Raw genomic sequence first — 21,878 nt, 5'->3', positions numbered from 1 at the left:
TAGTATCAGCAATGAACTGGTAGCTGCTTCTAATCATACCTGCACTTTTTGATATCCCAAAAAATGTCATAGGGTAAGTTTAACAAGAAATTGTTAATATCACCCTTATTCAGTGAATGTGGAATCACTGAGAAAGACTTCTTCTTTATTTACACATTGGACAAAATTATTTGCAGTCAGGTTAAGTGGAGGAAGGAAAGGTGCTGATCAGCATTATAAATTCTCCCCATCTAAACCAAATCAGGGGTTCATATGCATGGCATTACTCATACGGAAGCATGGTTTACAGCATGTTCATGTGGGCTGTATCAAAAATAAGTTATAAGCAGTGAGGGGAAGACTACTTACCATCAAGGTGGCTAGAAGATACGTACATTGCCATCTAGACAGCTGTGAAGATGTTGATATTTTGTATTTGTACCAATTAGCTTAATCTGGCTAAAGATTAAAGAGTTCCTTAAATATCTCTAAGCAAACATAAACAATGTTCTGAGTCCTAAACTTTTTCCTATAAAGTTAAATTTAAGAAATAAGAAGAGCTTTCAAAAAATAAATGTACTATTGGTCTTCCAGACTTTGTGTTACATTGTGTTACAATGTCCCTTTAAACGGAGGAAACCTGATAGGACTTTAGTCTTTTACCTGATACTTTGCTTTCCAAACAGAGTGAAAGATTACCAGAAATTTGCTTGAGAGTCCTTGAGGCAAGCTACCACTGGGCAAGTTATGCTAACACCTAGAGAGGATGAAGGTACCTCTTTACTAGAGAAGCACATATCCCATGACACTGACGGAGGCCTGATTTTCTTGATACCTCCCTCTTGTAGGTTCAAAAGCCCCAGAAATCATCATCTAGCTCAGCAAAACATACTATCAACATTCCTACTTCTAGAAAGCAGAGAATCGAATGCTGGGCACATAACCATCAATCAAGAAGCCAAGATATGCAAAGAAAGGGGAACCAGCAGAGAACACAAGTTGGGGGAATCGAAGTGCTACCATGTGCAGGTGACATCTGTACAAGACACTAAGATCAGAGGAAAGAATAATCCAAACAACCAAAATGGCTCCTACCAGCTACTACCATTAATGCAGATGTGGGAGAGGAGGAGGGAGAGAAGAAGGAACGGAGAGGAAGGAGGAAGGGGGAGCAGCAAAGCATTGTCAAAGAGGAAAAGAGGAAGACATGTCTGGCATTCAGTAACATCAGATCAGAAAAGAGCACCGTCCTGAGCTTTTACCCATGTTCCATAAGTCACTGCTAGCTGGCCCTGAGCTTGATTTCCAAATCTCTAAGATGAAATGAAAACAACTGATATTTGAAAAGAAATTAATGACACGAAAGCTTACAGATCCTCTTACGTTTACTGGGTCTCATTTTGTTTTTGTTTTTAAAGAAAAAGGTAATGACACCAAAATAAAGAATAGGACAAATCTGGCTTCCTGGTTCACATGTTCAACCGTCCTTCTCCTCCTCCTCTCCTCGTTCCCCTTCTCCTCTTCCTCCTCCTCCTCCTGCATCCTATTTACCCAAACTCAAACTCTGAAACAGCTCTTTTCTCTAAAGAGCTCAGCCTGGTGGAAAAAAAGTTTGGGTACTATCCATGCAGGTAAGAAGTAATCAGGATGACAAGGTGGGAGAAAAAAAGAACAGCAGAAAGTCAGAGTCCCATTGGCTTCTGCCTGTCCTGACTGGCAAAAGCAGAAAGCAAAGCCTCAAACCAGTTCTCTGACAGGGCCCAACGCCTCTGCAGCACCCCCCGTGTAATTACACACTTGAGTGACTGGACTCTGAAGAAAATTGAAGGCCTGAGCTCCGAACAGCTGCCATTTTCTCTCTCCATCACACCAGCGTGATTACTTGAGAAATGAACAGCCCCGGCTCAAAGCTACTCCAGAATTCTCAGAGGAAATATGGCTCCGTGTTCCAATAATGAGATTCTTAAGGCAAGCGTTACTTACAATCACTCCGCAAAAGGAGCGAGCTGAGCCCCTATATCTTACAAATTAGAATTTAAGAAACCCAGCAACAGTCTTGGACAATCATTACTCTTCTGCTGCTCTAAGGATTCTAGGCTTTGGTCTATTTTTAGTGCAGAAAACTGTTAAGTTCTTAAAAACATAATCACAATAAAAAGAAAAACTCACCATAATTAGCTTCCTATAAAGGCAAATTCCACCCCATTCTAGGTCCAAACTGACAGATTCTTTTACCCTTCTCCTCATTACCCTTTTCTGCCAGAAAGTCTTGGCTTTATCAAAATAAGATTTAACAATCTTTTCATTAAATTTAAAAAAATCTAAATAGTCCTTCTTCCTTCTTTTGACTGACAAAAAAAATTAGTAAGTTGCCATAGATTATATCATTTCTTAGCTGAAACCTGTCACTTAGGGGAAGCTGAAGTATTACATTGTACTAATGTATATTTTTTCCCACTCAAATGCATCTTCTTGTTTTCTCACTATCTAGTCATTCTGGGGTAGCAAAGGCAATGAACTCTCCCTATAATTACATGTTTTTTAAAGTGGCTATTCTAAAAAATGTTATATGCTTTAGAGTTAACCAGCTAGGCAGATAACTGAATGAGCGGCACTCTTGTTAATCAGAGGTATATGGTAGATAGCTTCCCTTCATTCTGAAGTACGAAATAAAAAAATAGCTATGAAGATGTACGTTTTTTCCCTCCATGAAAAAATGATGTAATTAACGTACCAAGAATCCCAATTCCATAAAGGGACAAGAAAGAAAACTCTGGGAGTGAAAAGGCACTACAGTCCCCAAAAAGACAAGCAAGCAGCAGCAAGGCAAATGCTCAGGACCATGGGGTGAGGGACTCTAGGAATAGTCCTACTATACTAATTCCTACAAGTAACTCAACCAGAATGAGCTAGGAGTGAAGGACTTGCAAGTCATCTTTAAAAATCCTTCAGCCCACAAAAATTCCACCCACTGGCCAAATGCACATTAGCTCTCATCAAACTTACCAGGCTCACTCCCCATTCCTACTTCCTACTAATTCTTATATTACTAAGTTATGGAGAAAAAAAATCATACATTTACATTTACTACCAATGCAATAATCCGAGCTTAGATTTTCAATGTAAATAAAAAGGGACCAATGAAGATGCAGAATACATTAAAATTTCTCTGGTCAGGGAGGGGTAGTGCTGGATTTCTATTTTTTTTCTTTTCAGGTTTGACATGAGAGCCATTGCTTGCATCTATGGAACAAGAGTTAAAATTAGAGTATATTGGATAAATAAGATGAAAATTTAAAGCTGCCGTCAAGAGGACCACAGGAATGGTGAAGCATGGGGCATTTCTAAACAGAGTTAGGAGGTGTAAGTCCCTGTGAAGGAGCATATTCATAATAGCCAAAAGAGTCCTTTTCTCACTAAAGCAGTTCCTTCAGACCAAGGACAAAGGTAGATGTGAGAAACTGTTAGTCTACAGCTCAAGTCCCACTCATCCCATAATTATAAAAGGCAGTAGTTTTTTTCTCTGACCACAGCCATCAGAAGGAAAAAATACTTTTTGCATATCATCAACAGTCCTTACGAGTTCTGAAAAATGGTACTCACGATAAGCATTGTGACCAGAAGATTCTTCTTGGTGACTTGAGCGTGAGAGAAGATGTAGTTCAGTACAGTGTTCATGTCACTTTTATTCTCTTCCCGGAGGGCGAATACACATTTGTCATAGTGACCTGCACGCCATGAAAAGAACTGGTTCTCACCCATGTATAAATGTTCACATTTACATGCTATTTGTTTTGTACTGTCTATAATTTATGAGATGAGCAGTAAGAAGAAACATCGTAAGGATTTTCTTGGATGGATTTGTACAGAAACTGGCAATGTGATTTAGTAAAAGAACACCGGACTAAGAGTTAGGTAATTTGGATATAAGATCTGGGTTCAAGGCCTAGCTCCGTTAGCAATTTACTGTGTGCTCCTGGGCAAATCATTTCACTTCTCTGGGCCTCAATTTTATTAAATTTTTTAAAAATTGGGGAGGTGGGTATGCCTCAAAGACTGAAAGATTGGGAATAACTCCAACCCCAGTCTTACTCTAAACTCTGTCATGATTTCTTTAGAAGAGAAATTTCTGCTGTTTAAAAAGAAATGTAAATATCATTAAACTTGATGATCTTTAAGGTCTCCCCCGGAGCCTGAGATTCTGATTCCATGTTGCAGAAAACAGTTTACCCTAACCAGTAGGAACAGTTTTAGCTCAAAAAATAAAACCACATAAAACTTAGCAATATCCATGAGAAGTGTGGCTACTACCCCTGGAATCAATATTTTCTTCTGTTAGTCCTTGAAACAGCTAAGCAATGCCTAGGAACGCCAAATCCAACCCAAGGTATAGATCAAAGAGAACCGTGCATTAAGTCAAAAGGTCTATAGGGAGACTAAAGTTATGCATATCTTCACTTGCCTTCCATAAGGCCACCAGGGGCAGGTTAGTTCTGAGTAGGAAAGCTATGTTTTACAACAGAAGCATAAGCCTCTGGTACACTGTAGTGATATCTGCCATGGGATATAAGTAATATTCAGTTCTTTAGAAAACAGCTTACCTCAGAACTAAATTTCCAAGGAAAGAGGAATTAGTGTTTGAATATGCTCAAGGGTCAGAATTTTATGAAATCACGAAAACAGTAAAGGATTATCACCTCAGTTCAGATTCCACGTTAAGTTACAAACCAGAACAGTGGCGTTCAAACTGCATTACCGTGGTTTCCTAGAATACTGAGTACATTGGACCAGTGTAACCAGGCTTTTAACTATTCTAAATATTAGAGATTGACATAAGCAACTTTTTTCCAAATAAAACTATATTTGAAAAACAATGGACTACAATATTGAGAGAGCTGCCAATTTCATAAAAGACACATTTAGACCAAAAGGGAAGCTGTTTAAAAATTAGCTGTTCTGTATTAATATTTTTCTCTACCAAGACTTAGCTTTGAAGTGACAACACAAATAAACTTTGGCAATAGGACCAGGGGAAATAAAAGGAACACATTCACCCAGGGTGAGGGGAGACATTAACAGAAAGAAAACAATGATTTTTTTTTTCTTTTTTTTTTTTTTTACTTTGAAGATCCTGCACACCAAGACACTCTTTTTAAAAAATGTTTAGTTGGCTGGGTGCAGTGGCTCACCCCTGTAATCCCAGCACTTTGGGCAGCCAAGGCGGGTGGATCACTTGAGGTCAGGCATTTGAGACCAGCCTGGCCAACAGGGTAAAACCCCGTCTCTACTAAAAATACAAAAATTAGCCAGGCGTGATGGTACACACCTATAATCCTAGCTACACAGGAGGCTGAGGCAGGAGAATTGCTGGAACCCAGGAGGCGGAAGTTGCAATGAGCAGAGATTGTGCCCCTGCACTCCAGCTTGGGTGTCAGAATGAGACTCCATCTCAAAAAAAAAAAGAAGAAGAACACACACACAAAAAACAAAACAGTTTAATTATGAAATATATATACAGAAGAATATATAGAATATATGGTATCAATTGAAATAAACACCCATGTGTTATTTTAAAGCTATTAAATTTTAATAGAACATCTTTAGTATTTTTGAAGACCCCTGTGTACCCCTCCTCAAAAACAACTACTAAGCTGAATTTTATGTTAATTATTCTTTTGCTTTTCTTAACTTTTATCACCAATGTATGTACAGCTTAATTTTCCTGGTTTTTGAACCTGAAAAAAATGGAATGACTGTACCGTTTATTTTCCATAACATTGTATTTTTGAGATTCATCCTTTTGTTCAGTGTATGCCTTGGTGCATCCATTTTCACTGCTGCATAGTCAACCATGGTAGGAATATACTAGACTGCAATGATCTACGCTATCTTTGTATATTTAGATTGTTTCTTGTCTTTTTTGAGATTATGAACAGTGCTGTCACAAATAGTCCTATATATGTCTCCTAGTAAACACGTGTAATAGTTTCTCTAGAGTATATTTTCTAGGAGTAAAATTACTAGGTTAAAGAATACAAATATGTTCAACTTTATTAGGTACTGACCAACTGTTACCCAAAGTGGTATACCAATTTGTACTTCCATGTACAGAAGCAATGAAGATGATGATGTGACTTTTAAATTTTTGCCACTCCCATTGTGGTTTTGGTTCATATGTCTCTAATTACTAATGGGATTGAGCATCTTTGTGTAAGTTGATGAATTCTTTGTACTTTCTCTTCTGTAAAATATCTTTCTATATCTTTTGCCCATTTTTCTATTAGGATGTCTTTAACTTGATGATTCATACCAGTTCTCTAGATACTTCTAATTCTTTTTTAGGTATAGATTTTGTAAATATCTTCTCACGCTTGGTAGCTTATATTTTCAGTCTCTCTTTTTTTGGAGATGGGGTCCTGCTCTGTCACTGGGGCTGGACTGCAGTGATGTGATCACGGCTCACTGCAGCCTCGACCTCCCCAGGCTCAGGTGATCCTCCAACCTGAGCCTCCCAAGAAGCTAGGACTACAGGCACACACCACCACACCTGGCTAATTTTTGTGTATTTTTTTTAGAGATGGGGTCTTGCTATGTTGTCCAGGCTGATCTCAAACTTCTGGGCTCAAGCAATCTGCCAGCACTGGCCTCCAAAAGTGCTAGGATTACAGACTTTTCAGTCTCCTTATGATGTATTTTGATGAACAGAAGTTCTTGAGTGGAGTTTAAGTAATAAATCTTTTCTTCTGTAGTTTGTACTTGCTACGTCTTATACAACAAAATCTTCCTGTCCTGAGATTATAATGATATTCTCCTAACCATTTAATAGCTTCACCTCTTTAGTACATATTTACGTCTTTATTTTATTGAGAACTGATTTTTGTGTATAAGATAGGGATTCCATTTCTTTCTTTCCTTTTTTTTTTTTTTTTTAAATGAATAACCCATTACGCTGGTATCATTTACTGAAAAAAAAAATCTGTCCTTTCCTCATGATCTACAATGCTTCCTCTATCATAAAATAAGTTTTCATATATGGGTGGATCTGTTTCTGGGTCATTATGTTCCACTGATCTATAAATCTATCCCTATACCTATCTCACAATTTCTTAATTAATATGGCTTTATATTAAATCTTCTTTTCTGATTAGGCAAATCTTTTCACCTTGTATTTCTTTGGAAGTATCTTGATTATTGTGAGACTTGTCTTTTATGGAAATTTTATAATTAGCATTACAAATACGCTAACAGAATTTTTATTGAAATGTCAATCTACAGATGAATTTAGGAAGAATCAGCACCTAATAGTGTACATTCCAATTTAAGACCTTGATAATTTATTTAAATCTTCTTTACTATTACAATCTTCTTTATTATAATTTTCTCAAAAAGAGGCTTGCATGTTTTTTGTTAGATTTACTCGTATTTCATCTTTTTGGTTGCTATTTTATCAACTAATTAATTATTTAGAGACAGGGTCTTGCTCTGTTGCCTGGGCTGAGTGCAGTGATGCAATCATAGCCCACCGCACCCTTGAAACCCTGGGCTCAGGCAATCCTCTTATTTCAGTCTCTTGAGTAGGTAGGACTATAGGCATGTGCCACCATGCCTGGCTAATTGTTTTTAATTTCTTGTACAGATGGGGTCTCACTATGATGCCCAGGTTGGTCTCAAATTCCTGGTCTCAGGCAATCCTCCTGTCCTTGCCTCCCAAAGTGCTAAGATGACAAGCGTGAGCCACTACATCTAGCCTGTTATTTTAAATGTTTTTTTAATAACTTAATAATAAATCTGTGAATCCTTTGAGGCTTTCTAAAAAGACACCCTACATATTTAATAATAGCAGATATATTGCTTTACTATTTTCTAGCTCTTACACCCTTTAATTATTTGCCTTGTCTTACTGCACTGGCTAGGACATCCACTATGATGCTGAATAGAAGTAGTGGCAGCAGGCATCCTTGTCTTATTCCTAATCTTAAAGATAATGTTTTCAGCGTTTCACCATAATGCATGATGTATCCTGCAGATTTTTTTGTGGGTCCCTTTTACAAGATTTTAAAAGTTCCATTTCACTCCTAGTTTCCAAGAGTTTGTCATGAATGGATGTTAAATTCTGTCAAATGCTCCCTCTCTACACCCTGTTATCTTGAGATAATGAGCATGTTTTTCCTCCTTTCATCTATTTCATGATAAATTATATTAATTGACTTTCCCCAAACTGATCAACCTTGCATGAGTGGGATAAAGCCAACTTGGTTGTTATATATTATTTTGTATGTTACTGCATGCGGTTTGCTAATATCTACATGAGGATTTTTGCTAGTCATGAGTGGCACAGGCTGCTTTTAAAGGAAGTGAAAGGGAGCAGATAAAGGAAAATTTCAAATTTTAGATGTTTCAAATTCTGTGATGTTTCACTGCCATCTTGTGGCAGTGAAATGTCAGCAGTACACAGCTTTAAAATTTTAACCAAGGTTATTTCACACTTAGAGACAATATATCATTTAGTGAAGCTCTTCAGAGAAAGCCAGGGATAAAGTCCACCTAAAAGATATACTAAAAAGTACTGGAAAATCTGAACTTGCTCTTCCTAGATGCCTCTGGTTCAATTCATGGATTAGCTGCCAAGAATCAAGCTCTTCAGATATGGGTTTCTCAATTTCAGCCTGTGATGACTCAACCAACTTACGCTATACAAGGTCAAAAAGGTATCAACAGGAATGGTAGTCTCTATTAGAAAAATTATTTCAGCCCTTTCTCAGAAGCACACTGGATTCCTAATTTCATCAAGCTGTGTTTCGTTGTTCTTTCTTTAGTGCTAGTGGATATAGAGGTTTAGTTTTTAAGAGAGTGGTGATAGGAGACTGTTTATTAATGGAAGTATTGTTGACAGGAGGGGGCTTAGCTCTTACACAGTCCTATATGGATAGTTTGGGTTGGTTATCAGAATCAAGGCTTTCTGGGCTAGAGAGTCCTCAGGAAGAGGCTTACCATTCTGGAATTGTGTCTCTACTCGCAGGTACTGCCGGAGCAGATCCATCACCACAGCCTTCATGTGGCCTCGGATGCCACTTCGGTACCTAGGCAAATAGAAAGCCTCCACTGAAAACCCTGACAATCCAACACTATTAAGTAATAAACCCAAAGGCCAAATTTACCTCCATGACATTCCACTGAACTGCTTTCCCTCTGAATAAAGAACAGCCTAAAATGAACTACAAAATTAACTTAAATTCTAAGCCTAAAAGAAATCTCACTATAGACAAGACCTTTTTTAATAAAGAAAAGACAACAACACCCTGCATAGCCCCCTCTACCAACACCTTGACTCAGTTCCTACTGCTAAGTACCTGCCTCTATTAAAAAGAAAAAAGAAAAAAATTAGCCGGGCCTGGTGGCATGTGCCTGTAATCTCCACTACTCAGGAGGTTGAGGCAGGAGAATTGCTTGAACCCAGGAGGTGGAGGTTGCAGTGAGCTGAGTTTGCGCTATTGCACTCCAGCCTGGGCAATAGAGCAAGACTCAGTCTCGAGGGAAAAAAAAAAAAAGGAGTAATCACAATTAAATGTGAAGTCCATGACAAGGATGGATTTAAAGACCTCAAGTCCCACAACTGAAGGTGAAAGAGTTCCAGGCCAAACAGCTTTATTATTTATTACCGTACTTGTGAAATGGCTGAGATGTCTGAAAAATTTATAAGTATCTTAAAGTTAAAAGTGTTCTGTGAGGTCGGGTGCCGTAGCTCACATCTGTAATCCCAGACCCCTTTTGGGAGGCCAAGGCAGGAGGATCACTTGAGTCTACGAGCTCCAGACCAGCCTAGGCAACATGGCAAAACCTCTTATCTACAAAAAATACAAAAAAATTAGCCAAGCATGGTAGTGTGTGCCTGTAGTCCCAGCTACTCAAGAGGCTGAGGTGGGAGGATTGCTTGAGCCTAGGAGGCAGAGGTTGCAGTGAGCTGAGACTGTGCGACTGGGTGACTGTGCGACCTGGGTGACAGTGTGAGACCCTGTCTCTAATAAATAAATAAATAAAAATGCTCTGTGAATATCCCTTCAGTATTAATAGCAACAACCACAATTACTTTTGCACCAACCTAATACAATAGGTTCCATAAGATAAGAATAAAAAATGTCGTACTGGGCCCTCTGACAGAAGAAAAATTAGGAGCTTCATCAAAATGGCAAGGAAAAAGAAAACAACAAAATTTCTGTGCCTTATTAATTGACAAACTGGATGCAGTGGCTCATGCCTGTAATCCCAACAGTTTGGGAGGCTGAGGCAGGTGGATCATTTGAGCCCAAGAGCTTGAGATGAGCCTGGGTAACGTGCAAAACCCCACCTCTTCCAAAAATATAAAAATTAGCTGGTTGTGGTGGTGCACAGCTGTAGTCCCAGCTATTCCAAGGGGTTGAAACAGGAGGATCACCTGAGCTTCGGGAGGTTGAGGCTGCAGTGAGCCATTATTGAGCCACTGCACTCCAGCCGGGGCAACAGAGTGAGACCCTATCACAAATAATAATAATAATAATAAATAATTGACAGAAAAAAATGTAGAATATTAAGAAGTCAGAAATATTGAGCATAAGAGTTAGCTCACAATTCTAAGATATTTAGAAGATACAAGGTACTTTCTAAGATATAAGGTGCTTTTTAATTTCTTGAAGTCAATCTGAGGTAAATCTCTTTGTGACCACTTAAAAGAAAGGAAGACATGAGCATGGACAGGTCTGGGAATCTGGAGTTACAAGTTACTACCTCTGTACCAGCTGAACAATGCTCTGAGTATTCATAAAGAAGACCTCCCGTTCAGATTTCCGGTTCAATGTAGCTGCATGGCTATCTAGGATGTTGGCAATCTAAGGTATAAAAAAGGGAAAAAAATGAGGCCCAACCCAACAAAATGCCCCAAAGCATCAGCCTCTATAGCATGACCAGTAGGAATCTTCTTGCTATAACATGCCAATTCCTATCTCTCACATGTTGGCAGTAGCTGGAAGTTACTGGGCAGAGTTTATATAGAGGATCATGCTAAATAAGCAAGCAGATTTCATCCCTTGTCAACCTTTCCCAGATGAATTAATGACTACATTACAAAAACTATCATCTTACCAAGATCTGTTCAAGGTCAAGATCCAAACTTCACTCCCCACTTATCTACTTATACTCCCTACACGTACTTCTGCTTTATGGGTAAAGAGTAAAGATGTTGCCAAGGTAGTAAGAATGTCTCTAAAAATAAAACTACAAATAGGCCATGCATGGTGGCTCACACCTGTAACCTCAGCACTTTGGGAGGCCAAGGAGGGAGGAAAGGTTGAGCCCAGGAGTTCAATACCAACCTGGGCAACGTAACAAGACCCCCATCTCTATAAAATTTTTTAAAATATTAGCTGGGCATAGTGGTGCACATCTGTAGTCCCAGCTACTTGGGAGGCTGAGGTGGGATGAGCCATTGGGCCTACTGGGGTCAGGGCCACAGCGAGCCATATGACTGCACCACTGCACTCCAGTCTGGGTGACAGGGTGAGACCCTGTCTCAAAAATAAATAAATAAACAGCTGGGCACAGTGGCTCACACCTGTAATCCCAGCACTTTGGGAGGCCAAGGTGGGCGGATCACGAGGTCAGATCGAGACCATCCTGGCCAACGTGGTGAAACCCCATGGCAATTAAAAATGCAAAAATTAGCTGGCATGGCGGCGCGTGCCTGTAATCCTAGCTACTCAGGAGGCTGAGGCAGGAGAATTGCTTGAACCCAGGAGGCAGAGGTTGCAGTGAGCTGAGATCACGCCACTGCACTCCAGCCTGGAAACAGAGCTAGACTCCGTCTCTAAATCAATCAATCAATCAATCAACTAATATGGGAATTAGGGAATAGCCCCAGGAAAAAAGCTATATGGTATACATGATCCAAGTGTGCTTTTCTCATAACTACAGATACTTTATACTTCACATACAGTACTTTTACTGTTGGCTTTGTACCCTGAGGCAGTTTTTTTTTTTTTTTTTGAGACGGAGTCTAGCTCTGTCCCCCAGGCTGGAGTGCAGTGGCGCAACCCTGAGGCAGTTTTGTGAGGAATACAATGCTTAAAAGTATACAACTACAACATCCAAAAAGTAAGGAGGATCCAAATAGGAAGGAATCCTACAATATGAACTCTGGCATTGGTAGCCAGAAAAAAATGAAGATAGTGTTATCCTATAAATACCTGCTGACTGGGAAACTGACAGAGGACTGATGTGATGTTGCTAGCATACTGAGCCATTTCCTTCTTGATAGACTTCTCCACATTGGGGGGAATGCGGCCAGACACGCTAGTCATGATATCTTGCAATTCTAGGAGAGGCAGGGAGGGATCTCTGAGGGTTTTCATCAATCGCTCTACCCAGTCTTTTACCTAAAAAGAAAGCATTGGTAAAATAGGACCCAAAGTTAACACAATCCCCCAAATAAAAAGATACATAGTTGTCATTCCGTATACGTGGGAAATTGGTTCCAGAACCACCACTCATATGAAAATGTGCACATACTTGAGCCCTACGGAACCCATGTATAGAAAAAGTTGTGGGCTCCATATTCCATCAATACTATAATTTTGATCCATGTTTGGCTGAAAAAATCCACATATAAGTGGACCCACACAGTTCAAACCTGTGTTGCTCAAGAGTAAACTATATCTGAATTCACTATCATATACTACTTCTTTTCAATATAAAATTTATATAATTTTCAATAGATATGGGGTCTCGCTATGTTGGTCAGGCTGGTCTCAAACTCCTGGCCTCAAGTGATCTTTCCAACTCAGCCTCCCAAAGTGGTGGGATTACAGATGTGAGCCAACTATCATAGAGTACTTTGAAATTGCAATGTAAGCATCTAACATTGCCCCTATTCTCCAGTTTAAAAAGGTGTAATCACAGCTGGGCACAGTGGCTCACGCCTATAATCCCAGCACTTTGGGAGGCTGAGGCGGGCAGATCACAAAGTCAGGAGTTCACGACCAGTGTGGCCAACATGGTGAAACCTTGCCTCTATTAAAAAGAAAAAAGAAAAAAATTAGCCGGGCCTGGTGGCATGTGCCTGTAATCTCCACTACTCAGGAGGTTGAGGCAGGAGAATTGCTTGAACCCAGGAGGTGGAGGTTGCAGTGAGCTGAGTTTGCGCTATTGCACTCCAGCCTGGGCAATAGAGCAAGACTCAGTCTCGAGGGAAAAAAAAAAAAAAAGGAGTAATCACAATTAAATGTGAAGTCCATGACAAGGATGGATTTAAAGACCTCAAGTCCCACAACTGAAGGTGAAAGAGTTCCAGGCCAAACAGCTTTATTTTCCTCCCTCTTAAACAATCATTATGAGACTTGCAACTATTTTGGAGAATAGGTATCCCATTTGTACACCCCTTCCCCAGGAGACGTGATTCATACCTTGCTGCTAAAGAAAGGATCTGGAAGGCAGTATCCATTCATTACGTTGACCAGATTATCCAGGACATAATGGAACACTCGATGCAGTTTCTCGCCTCTGAGTGCCGTGCTCTGGATCCGTGGCAGACTACCTGTGTGAAGCTCAGCCTATCAACCCCAACAAGAGATCAAGTCATCTACTACTTTTGATCTAAGGTACAAACACACCACTACAACTTAAGAGTTATCATTCAAAATGGAGACATCATTTTACCATACCCAGCTACCAGAAGGGAAGTCAATGGAGGAAACATCATAAGGAAATTATGGAATCTTAGTATTACAGTAACTCTTGCAAACTCTTAGTTCCATAATACTACAGGTACAAATACAAGGCATAAGATTAATAGGCGAAAAAGCTAAAGAAAACACTGGCAAACCAAGCACTGAAATCACTTGCCTGTCTCCAAACCACCAAGTTCTTTAGCTCTTAGACAGCAATATTCGGAGCATCTTCCTAACCCACCTGCTGAACCTTGCTGGGGTTGTCCAGTTGCATTCTGGCTAGTACACAGCCAGGGTCAAGAGCTGCTCCAGGTCGCTTGACGTAATGGATACAGCCAGACTCCACAGCTGTTAAGGTCATTACCATCTTCATCACCTATAGTGAAAAATAAATTAGACTCAGATTTATCTCTCTTTACACAGGTGAATGCTAAGAAGAGGTAAATTTTTCCCTTAGCATCTAAGTGGACCACACCTAATTTGACCCAGAAAAAATGGGAATTTACCACCATCTTCTAGGGACTATCAAGGCAGGCAATTAGAAAATCTCTCAGTACCTCACTTTAGAAACAACAGTTATTGACATTTCTCATTTCTAACTTTTAAAACCATTTTGGCATAATTTGTGATTATACTTGTTTTGTACTTAGAAAGTGAGGAACAATTTAATCTCTTCATACCAGTGAATCCAATCTAAGACATCCAGGCCAAAACCTAAGGATCATTCTTCACTCCTCTTTCTCCCTTACCTACCAATTACCAATCCAGCCAGGCATATCTTCTAAACCTTTCTCAAAAATCTTCCTCTCTTGCCATCTCTTCGGTTTACGCCTTCTTCATTTCTGGCCCAAAGTACTTCAAAGACGCCTTAAGAGATCTCCCTACTTGCTATATACCTCCCACAAGGTCACGAAAAGCAATCATTCTAGATCCCAAATATCATCATACTACTTTTCCACTTAAATCCTTCAGAGATTACCCGCTGCCTCCAGGATAATGTAAACTTACCAGTATAGCTTATAAGATCCTTCATAACCTCACATTCAAGATCTCACATTACTTCTTTAGCATCTTTGCTTGTCCCTCCCCATTAATCCTTAGTCTATTCTCAAGCCACACCGACACATACCTGCAGTTCCCTAAATACACTGTGCTGTCTTGCTTCTGTCTTTGTACATGCTATTCCTTCAACTTTAAGCACTCTTCCCTGCCCTTCTTCACCTGCTCTATTACTATCTGTCTTTCGAAACGAAGATCAAATGTCTCTTCTTTCAGAATATCTTCCCATACAAGCTTAGCTTGATTTGGGTTAGGTGACCCTCTGCACTCTATGCTTAGCTCTCTTAAAATTAATTACATGACATTACTTGCCTGTTTTGTGCCCCACTTCCACATATTTCCTCTGGACAGCCAGCAGTTAGGACACCTAACACTCAATAAGTGCTATTGCCTAGTATCTATTTTTAGAGCTAGAGATTCCTCATTTGCCAAAGTGTTTTTATGTGTTTTAAAAATCTTAAGGTTTGTACTTCTAATGAAGCCAACTGATGTTTTTCATTCTTATTTCCAATCTGTCACCTTTTTTTTTTTTAATTTTTTAGAAATAAGGACTTGATTTGTGGCCCAGGCCACAAATTTGTACCACTCCAGTACAGTGGTACAATCACCATTCACTGCTGCCTTGAATTCCTGGGCTCAAGGGATCCTCCCACCTTAGCTGCCAGAGTGGCTGGGACTACAGGTATGTGCCACTGTATGCCGCTAATTTTTTAGTTTTTCACAGAGACAGGGTCTCATCATCGTGCCCAGGCTAATCTCTAACTCCTGGCCTCAAGCGATCTTCCTGCCTCAGCCTCCCAAAGGGGTGGGATTACAGGCACAAGCCACTGCACAGAGCCTCCTTTCTGTAACTTTTCGGTCCTAGTCCATCCCAGCCAAACCTTTTCCTACCTTCCCTTCCCATGATCCCACAGTCTTTTCACCACACTGACCTCAATCTCAGCATAGCACTGGCCAGCAAACACATGACCTCCATCTTCTACAATGTACTGGATTAACTTCCCAGCAGAAGGTGAGCGCATCACTGATGGGTCATTTTCCTTCTCAAACACACAGGTTTTATTGCCAATTGTGATGCGATATCTAGGAGACAAGTGGAAGTATGTAAGCTAAGAAAGCACCTCAGGATGTAAAGGAGAATGGTAGAGAATGTCAACCTTCAAATAAAAAAATCCTGAAAACTTTATTACACACACACACGCACATGACATTCACTGCACCTTTGTTTACAATGTCAATTAACAAAAATTTCCTAGATTAAATAAAGTATAGTATAATCACATAATGGAACACTACATGGCTATTAAAAATAACAGGTACCACAGTTTAAAAAAACACAAAGATATTGATGATGTAATAGCTAACATTTCTTGAAGACTAGCTATGTTGTGACAATGTTCTACACATTTTCAGCATATTAATTTATGTCATTCTCATAATACCACAACTGGTGTTGAACATTTGTGAATTTTTTTTTTTTTTTTTTTTTTGAGATGGAGTTTTGCTCTTGTTGCCCAAACTGGAGTACAATGACGCAATCTCGGCCTGCGGAAACCTCCACCTCCCAGGTTCATTCGATTCTCCTGCCTCAGCCTCCCGAGTAGCTGGGACTACAGGCATATGCCACCATGTCTGGCTAATTTTGTATTTTTAGTAGAGACAGAGTTTCACCATGTTGGCCAGGCTGGTCTTGAACTCCCAAACTCAGGTGATCCACCCGCCTCGGCCTCCCAAAGTGCTGGGATTACAGGCGTGAGCCACCACGCCTGGCCACATTTGTGAATGTATTTAAAGAAAAACAGTATGTACATGAATGTAACTTGTACATGCATATAAAATTTTTACTCAAATATATAAGAAACTTTTAACAATGGTTACTTATAAAAAGGGGAACTTATTTTTCATTGTCCACATACACTGGAAAAGTAGGGAGACATGTTTTTAATTACAAACACTTTTATATTCTTGATATTTTTGTTAAGTACATGTACTATTTTTTTTTTTAAACTACAAACGAGTACCAAAAAAAGCCTGGGAAAAATCCCAAAAACTAGTAACTTATAAGAGAAAAGGCTAATAGGATGACCGGCAAATGGACCTCAAACAGTCATTTACCTATCCACTTCCTCCTTCATGTACGTAGTATAACTGCTGCCATCATAGGACAAGAGCAGTCCACCGTCACTCAGCCGATGTACATCTACTTCTACACATGAGCCATTCATGATCACCACATAGGAGTTGGGGGACTGTCGAGTCACCTGTAGGGAATGAGAATGAGGATCAGTGTGTCCCTTCCAGGTACAACTCCAAACAAAATTTGAATGCTTCAAAAATACAGGTAAGAAAGATCTGTCAGGAGGACAAAAACTCATGGCACTGATGCTATTTGCCTCAGTGTCTGTGGACATGACTCAGTCCTGCTGTAAGCAAAGACGGCAACCTTAGTTGTTTTTCCCAGCTGTGGTTGTTCCCTGTCTCTCCTTTATCTCTTGGCAACAACAAATGCTGCTTCAGGACACTGACACAAATAATGACTGTAATTTCACTAACACCCCCATTCCTACATTACATCAAATTTTTTCTCTTGCCTCTCAGCCTAAAGAAAGATAGCTTAAAAAGTAAGATGCAAACTCCAATGGGGTTCTGCATACCTTAAGTACATACTTGACTCCCTCATAGATAAGTTCAACATCTACTGTATTCAACAGTGTATGAGCAGGAAGGACTTGACCCCTGAAAGAACAGCAGCAAGAGAGACACTTACTACAAAGTTCCAACAGTTAATAAGAGAATCTAAAAGATTATTGATTATAGCATTTCCTAGGACAACAAAAAACTAGAAACAACCTAAATACCTCAATAATCACGTGTAAGGAATTGATCACATCAATTATGAAAGAATCTTATAATGGATTTTTTTTAAATTAGGGTAAAATACACATTACATTAAATTGGCCATCTTAACCATTACAAAATGCACATTTCTATAGTGTTGGGGATATTAACACTGTTCTGCAACCAATCTGCAGGACTTTTTCATCTGGCAAAAGTGAAACTCTACACCCATTAACAACTCCCAATTTCCCCCTCCGCCTAGTCCCTGGTAACCATCATTCTACTTTCTGGTTCTATGAGTCTGACTACTCTTGATACCGCATATAAGTAAAACCATATAGTATTTGTCTTTTTGTGGCAGGCTTAATTCACTTACCCTAATGTCCTTAAGATCCACCTATGTTTCAGCATGTGTCAGAATTTCCTTCCTCTTTAAGGCTGAATAATATTCTATTGTATGTATATCCCACATTTTGTTTATCCAGTCATCCATCAACCAACATCTGAGTTGTTTCCATCTTTTAGTTACTGTAAATAATCCTCCTATGAATGTGGCTGTGCAAGTATCTTTCAGACCCTGCTTTCAATTCTTTCAGAATACCCAGAAGTGGTATTACCAGATCATATGGTAATTCTATTTTTAATTTTTTCAGTAATTGCAATACCATTTTTCAGTAGTGGCTGCATCATTTTACATTCCCATCAAGAGTGCATAAGTGTCCCAATTTCTCTATGTACTTGCCAATACTTGCTGTTTTCTGTTTTTTGACAGTGGGCATCCTAATGGGTGTGAGGTGATATCTCATCATGGTTTTGACTTTATTTACTTAATGATTAGTGATGCTGCGCATGTCTTCACATGTGGAACAAAACATACAGATATTAAGAAGATGTGAACTAAAAAACACTTTAAAAAAATATACTGTTGAGTTAAAAAAGCAAGGTAAAGAACAGTTTCACAGTATGCTACCATTTGAGTTTTTAAAAACCAGGAGGTGGGAAGAAACAAGTACCACATGTTGATATGGTTTGGCTGTGTTCCCATTCAAATCTCATCTTGAACTGTAGCTCCCATAATTCTCATGTGTTATGCGAGGGACCCGGTGGGAGATACCTAAATCATGGGGGCAGTTTCCCCATACTGTTCTCGTGGGAGTGAATAAGTCTCATGAGATCTGACAATTTTATAAAGGGAAACCCCTTTCACTTGGCTCTCATTTTCTCTCTTGGCTGCCACCACAAAAGACATGACTTTGCTCTTCCTTTGCCTTTCGCCATGATTGTGAGGTCTCCCTAGCCATCTGAACTGTGACTCAAACCTCTTTCCTTTATAAATTAGCCAGTCTTGGGTATGTCTTTATTAGCAGTGTGAGAACAGACTAATACACATGTATATATTTATGTAAGTTTAGGATATCTTTGGAAGGTTAGAAAAGCAATTGGTAATATGAATTTACTATAGGGGATGGAAACTGGGTGGCCAAGGAACAGAGGTCAGAGAGAGACTTTTCACTGCTTATCTTTTTTGTGCCTTTTGAATTTTGAACCACAGGAATGTGTTAACTGTTCTTAAAGATAAAGATTAACGCTGGACACAGTGGCTCACGCCTATAATTCCAGCACTTTGGGAGGCCAAGGCGGGCTGATCACGAGGCCAAGAGATGGAGACCATCCTGGCCAACATGTTGAAACTCTAACTCTACTAAAAATACAAAAATGAGCTGGGCATGGTGGAGTGCACCTGTAGTCCCAGCTACCGGGGTGGCTGAGACAAGAGAATCGCTTGAACCCGGGAGGCGGAGGTTACAGTGAGCAGAGATCACGCCACTGCACTCCGGCCTGGTGACAGAGCAAGCCTCCACCTCAAAAAAAAAAAAAAAAGATAAAGATTAAACGTGAAAAAATTATAAAAACTTAGTATAAGCATATCTACTCCTAGCAACTGAAACTTTATTTAAGAGTCTTAAAAAAGACCAGGAGGCCGGGTGCGGTGGCTCACGCCTGTAATTCCAGCACAATGGGAGGCCGAGGTGGGCAGATCACGAGGTCAGGAGATCCAGACCATCCTGGCTAACACGGTGAAACCCCGTCTCTACCAAAAATACAAAAAAATTAGCTGGGCATGGTGGTGGGTGCCTGTAGTCCCAGCTACTCAGGAGGCTGAGGCAGGAAAATGGCATGAACCCGGGAGGCAGAGCTTGCAGTGAGCAGAGATCGCACCACTACACTCCAGCCTGGGCAGCAGAGCGAGACTCCGTCTTAAAAAAACAACAAAAAAAGGCTGGGCACGGTAGCTGATGTCCATAATACCAGCATTTGGGAGGCCGAGGTAGATGGATCACCTGAGGTCAGGAGTACAAGATCAGCCTTGCCAATATGGTGAAACCAAATCTGTACTAAAAAATACAAAAATTAGCCAGGCATGGTGGTGCATACCTGTAACCTCAGCTACTTGGGAGGCTGAGGCAGGAGAATCGCTTGAACCTGGGAGGCAGAGGTTGTGGTGAGCCGAGATCGTGCCACTGCACTCTAGCCTGGGCGATAGAGCAAGACTTTGTCTTAAAAAAAAAAAAAAAGCCAGGAGTGGTGGCTCACGCCTGTAATCCCAACACTTTGGGAGACCAGGGTCAGATCCTGATGTCAGGAGTTCAAGACCATCCTGGCCAATATGGCGAAACCCCTTCTCTACTAAAAATACAAAAATTAGCTGGGCATGGTGGTGTGTGCCTGTAGTCCCAGCTACTCAGGAGGCTGAGGCAGGAGAATTGCTTGAACCCGGGAGGCAGAGGTTGCAGTGAGCCGAGATTGCACCACTGCACTCCAGCCTGGCGACAGAGTGAGATTCTGTCTCAAAGGAAAAAAAAGGTAGGTAAGGGGGGCAGTAGTGTGGGTGGAAGGGAGAGGGAGAAAATTACCAAGGAGAGAAACACTGTCAAGAAAAACTTTTGCTAATAGTAGAGAAAGAGTGATAAAGCAAGTGTGGTAAGTTGTGAGTTAATTGGTGAATCTGAGCAAAGAATATATAGAAATTATCTGTATTATTTATGTAACTCTTAAAAACCTAAAATTATTTCAAAACACAAGTTTTTAAAATAAGTTAAAGGCTGGGTGCAGTGGCTCACACCTGTAATCCCAGCACTTTGGGAGGCTAAGGCGGGTGGATCACAAGGTCAGGAGATCAAGACCATCCTGGCTAACATGGTGAAACCCCGTCTCTACTAAAAATACAAAAAAAATTAGCAGGGCGTGGTGGCGGGTGCCTGTAGGCCCAGCTACTCGAGAGGCTGAGGCAGGAGAATGGCGTGAACCTGGGAGGCAGAGCTTGCAGTGAGCCGAGATCACGCCACTGCACTCCAGCCTGGGGGACAGAGCGAGACTCTGTCTCAAAAAATAAATAAATAAATAAATAAATAAATAAATAAATAAATAAATAAAATAAGTTAAAAACAAAAGCATTTAAAAAGGGGGAGGGCTTGTAGAGGAAAATGCATTTGACATAATTGCACACGAATAAGAAAACTATTTAACTAGGTTAGAAATTATATGCTGCAGAACAGAAATAAGTAAGACTGGATTGGTAAAAAGGGGCCAATGAATACAGGGAGTTGAAAGTCACACCAAGGGATTTAGATTTGATACAGAAGAGAAATGCCAAGCTGCTGAAGGTTTTACTACATGAGAGTAACAAAGTAAAAGATGCTTATCATAGGGCTTGAAATCTCAGTTCAATTTTTAAATTTTGTTTCTTTTCTTTCTTTCAGATACCTCAAAAGGGAATTGATATAAGTCTAACAACACAGAAGGAAATAAAAGTGCCTGTGATTAAAGTGCTTTAAAATGATTAGCCACTTGGAGCATTCCTCTGGGGACTCAAAGGCAGAGCTTAGTCTCCTGAATCAGCATTAGAAATTAGTTTAGCCCCACAGATGTCTCACTCCCTACTTGAAAGACTCATGAGGTCATCCTGAATATCAGCCTTAATTATTTACTTCTGAAAGGTGGTACAGGTGATACACGAAATATTTATGGTTCAGTGCTGGGGAGAAATACCAGATTTTTATCACCAGGGTTTGGAGAGATTTGATACTTATACAGGACAGAATATCTAATGCAGATGGATTCCAGTTTTTAAAGAAGCAACCTGTTCTAACTGTGGTATAAGTTAATGTCTAGAATCTGCAGTTAGACTCCCCAAATAATTTGCCATAAATGTCAACATCCCCTCTCTTTCTTGCCACCATGGTCCATGAATAACAAGTAACACTCATAAGCTGCCAGAAACAGACAGAAGAATAAATGGGTCTTTGA

General features: G+C 40.0%; 1 protein-coding gene and 1 long non-coding RNA gene across 15 annotated transcripts in view; one reads left to right on the top strand and one right to left on the bottom strand.

Annotated features, from left to right (window-relative positions):
- Positions 1–21,878, bottom strand: part of ACACA (acetyl-CoA carboxylase alpha) — a 330,020-nt gene that overhangs the window by 146,008 nt on the left and 162,134 nt on the right. For 12 of the 14 annotated variants that reach the window (XM_077969319.1, NM_001266778.1, XM_077969318.1 and 9 more), the window contains 9 exon segments: positions 17,387–17,468; positions 16,848–16,993; positions 15,665–15,815; positions 13,915–14,049; positions 13,410–13,556; positions 12,195–12,383; positions 10,741–10,841; positions 8,971–9,059; positions 3,583–3,707 (listed from right to left, as the gene is read on the bottom strand). In XM_077969319.1, the coding sequence (XP_077825445.1) occupies positions 3,583–3,707; positions 8,971–9,059; positions 10,741–10,841; positions 12,195–12,383; positions 13,410–13,556; positions 13,915–14,049; positions 15,665–15,815; positions 16,848–16,993; positions 17,387–17,468 (1,165 nt within the window). 14 annotated transcript variants of the gene reach the window in all.
- Positions 13,394–21,397, top strand: LOC106994024 (uncharacterized). The gene is made up of 3 exons (XR_001440416.3): positions 13,394–13,604; positions 15,275–15,414; positions 21,332–21,397. It is a non-coding gene; the product is annotated as an uncharacterized LOC106994024 (long non-coding RNA).

Source organism: Macaca mulatta, chromosome 16 (assembly GCF_049350105.2).
Source record: "Macaca mulatta isolate MMU2019108-1 chromosome 16, T2T-MMU8v2.0, whole genome shotgun sequence".
Lineage (NCBI taxonomy): Eukaryota > Metazoa > Chordata > Mammalia > Primates > Cercopithecidae > Macaca > Macaca mulatta.
This window is presented reverse-complemented; position numbering and strand designations above follow the sequence as displayed.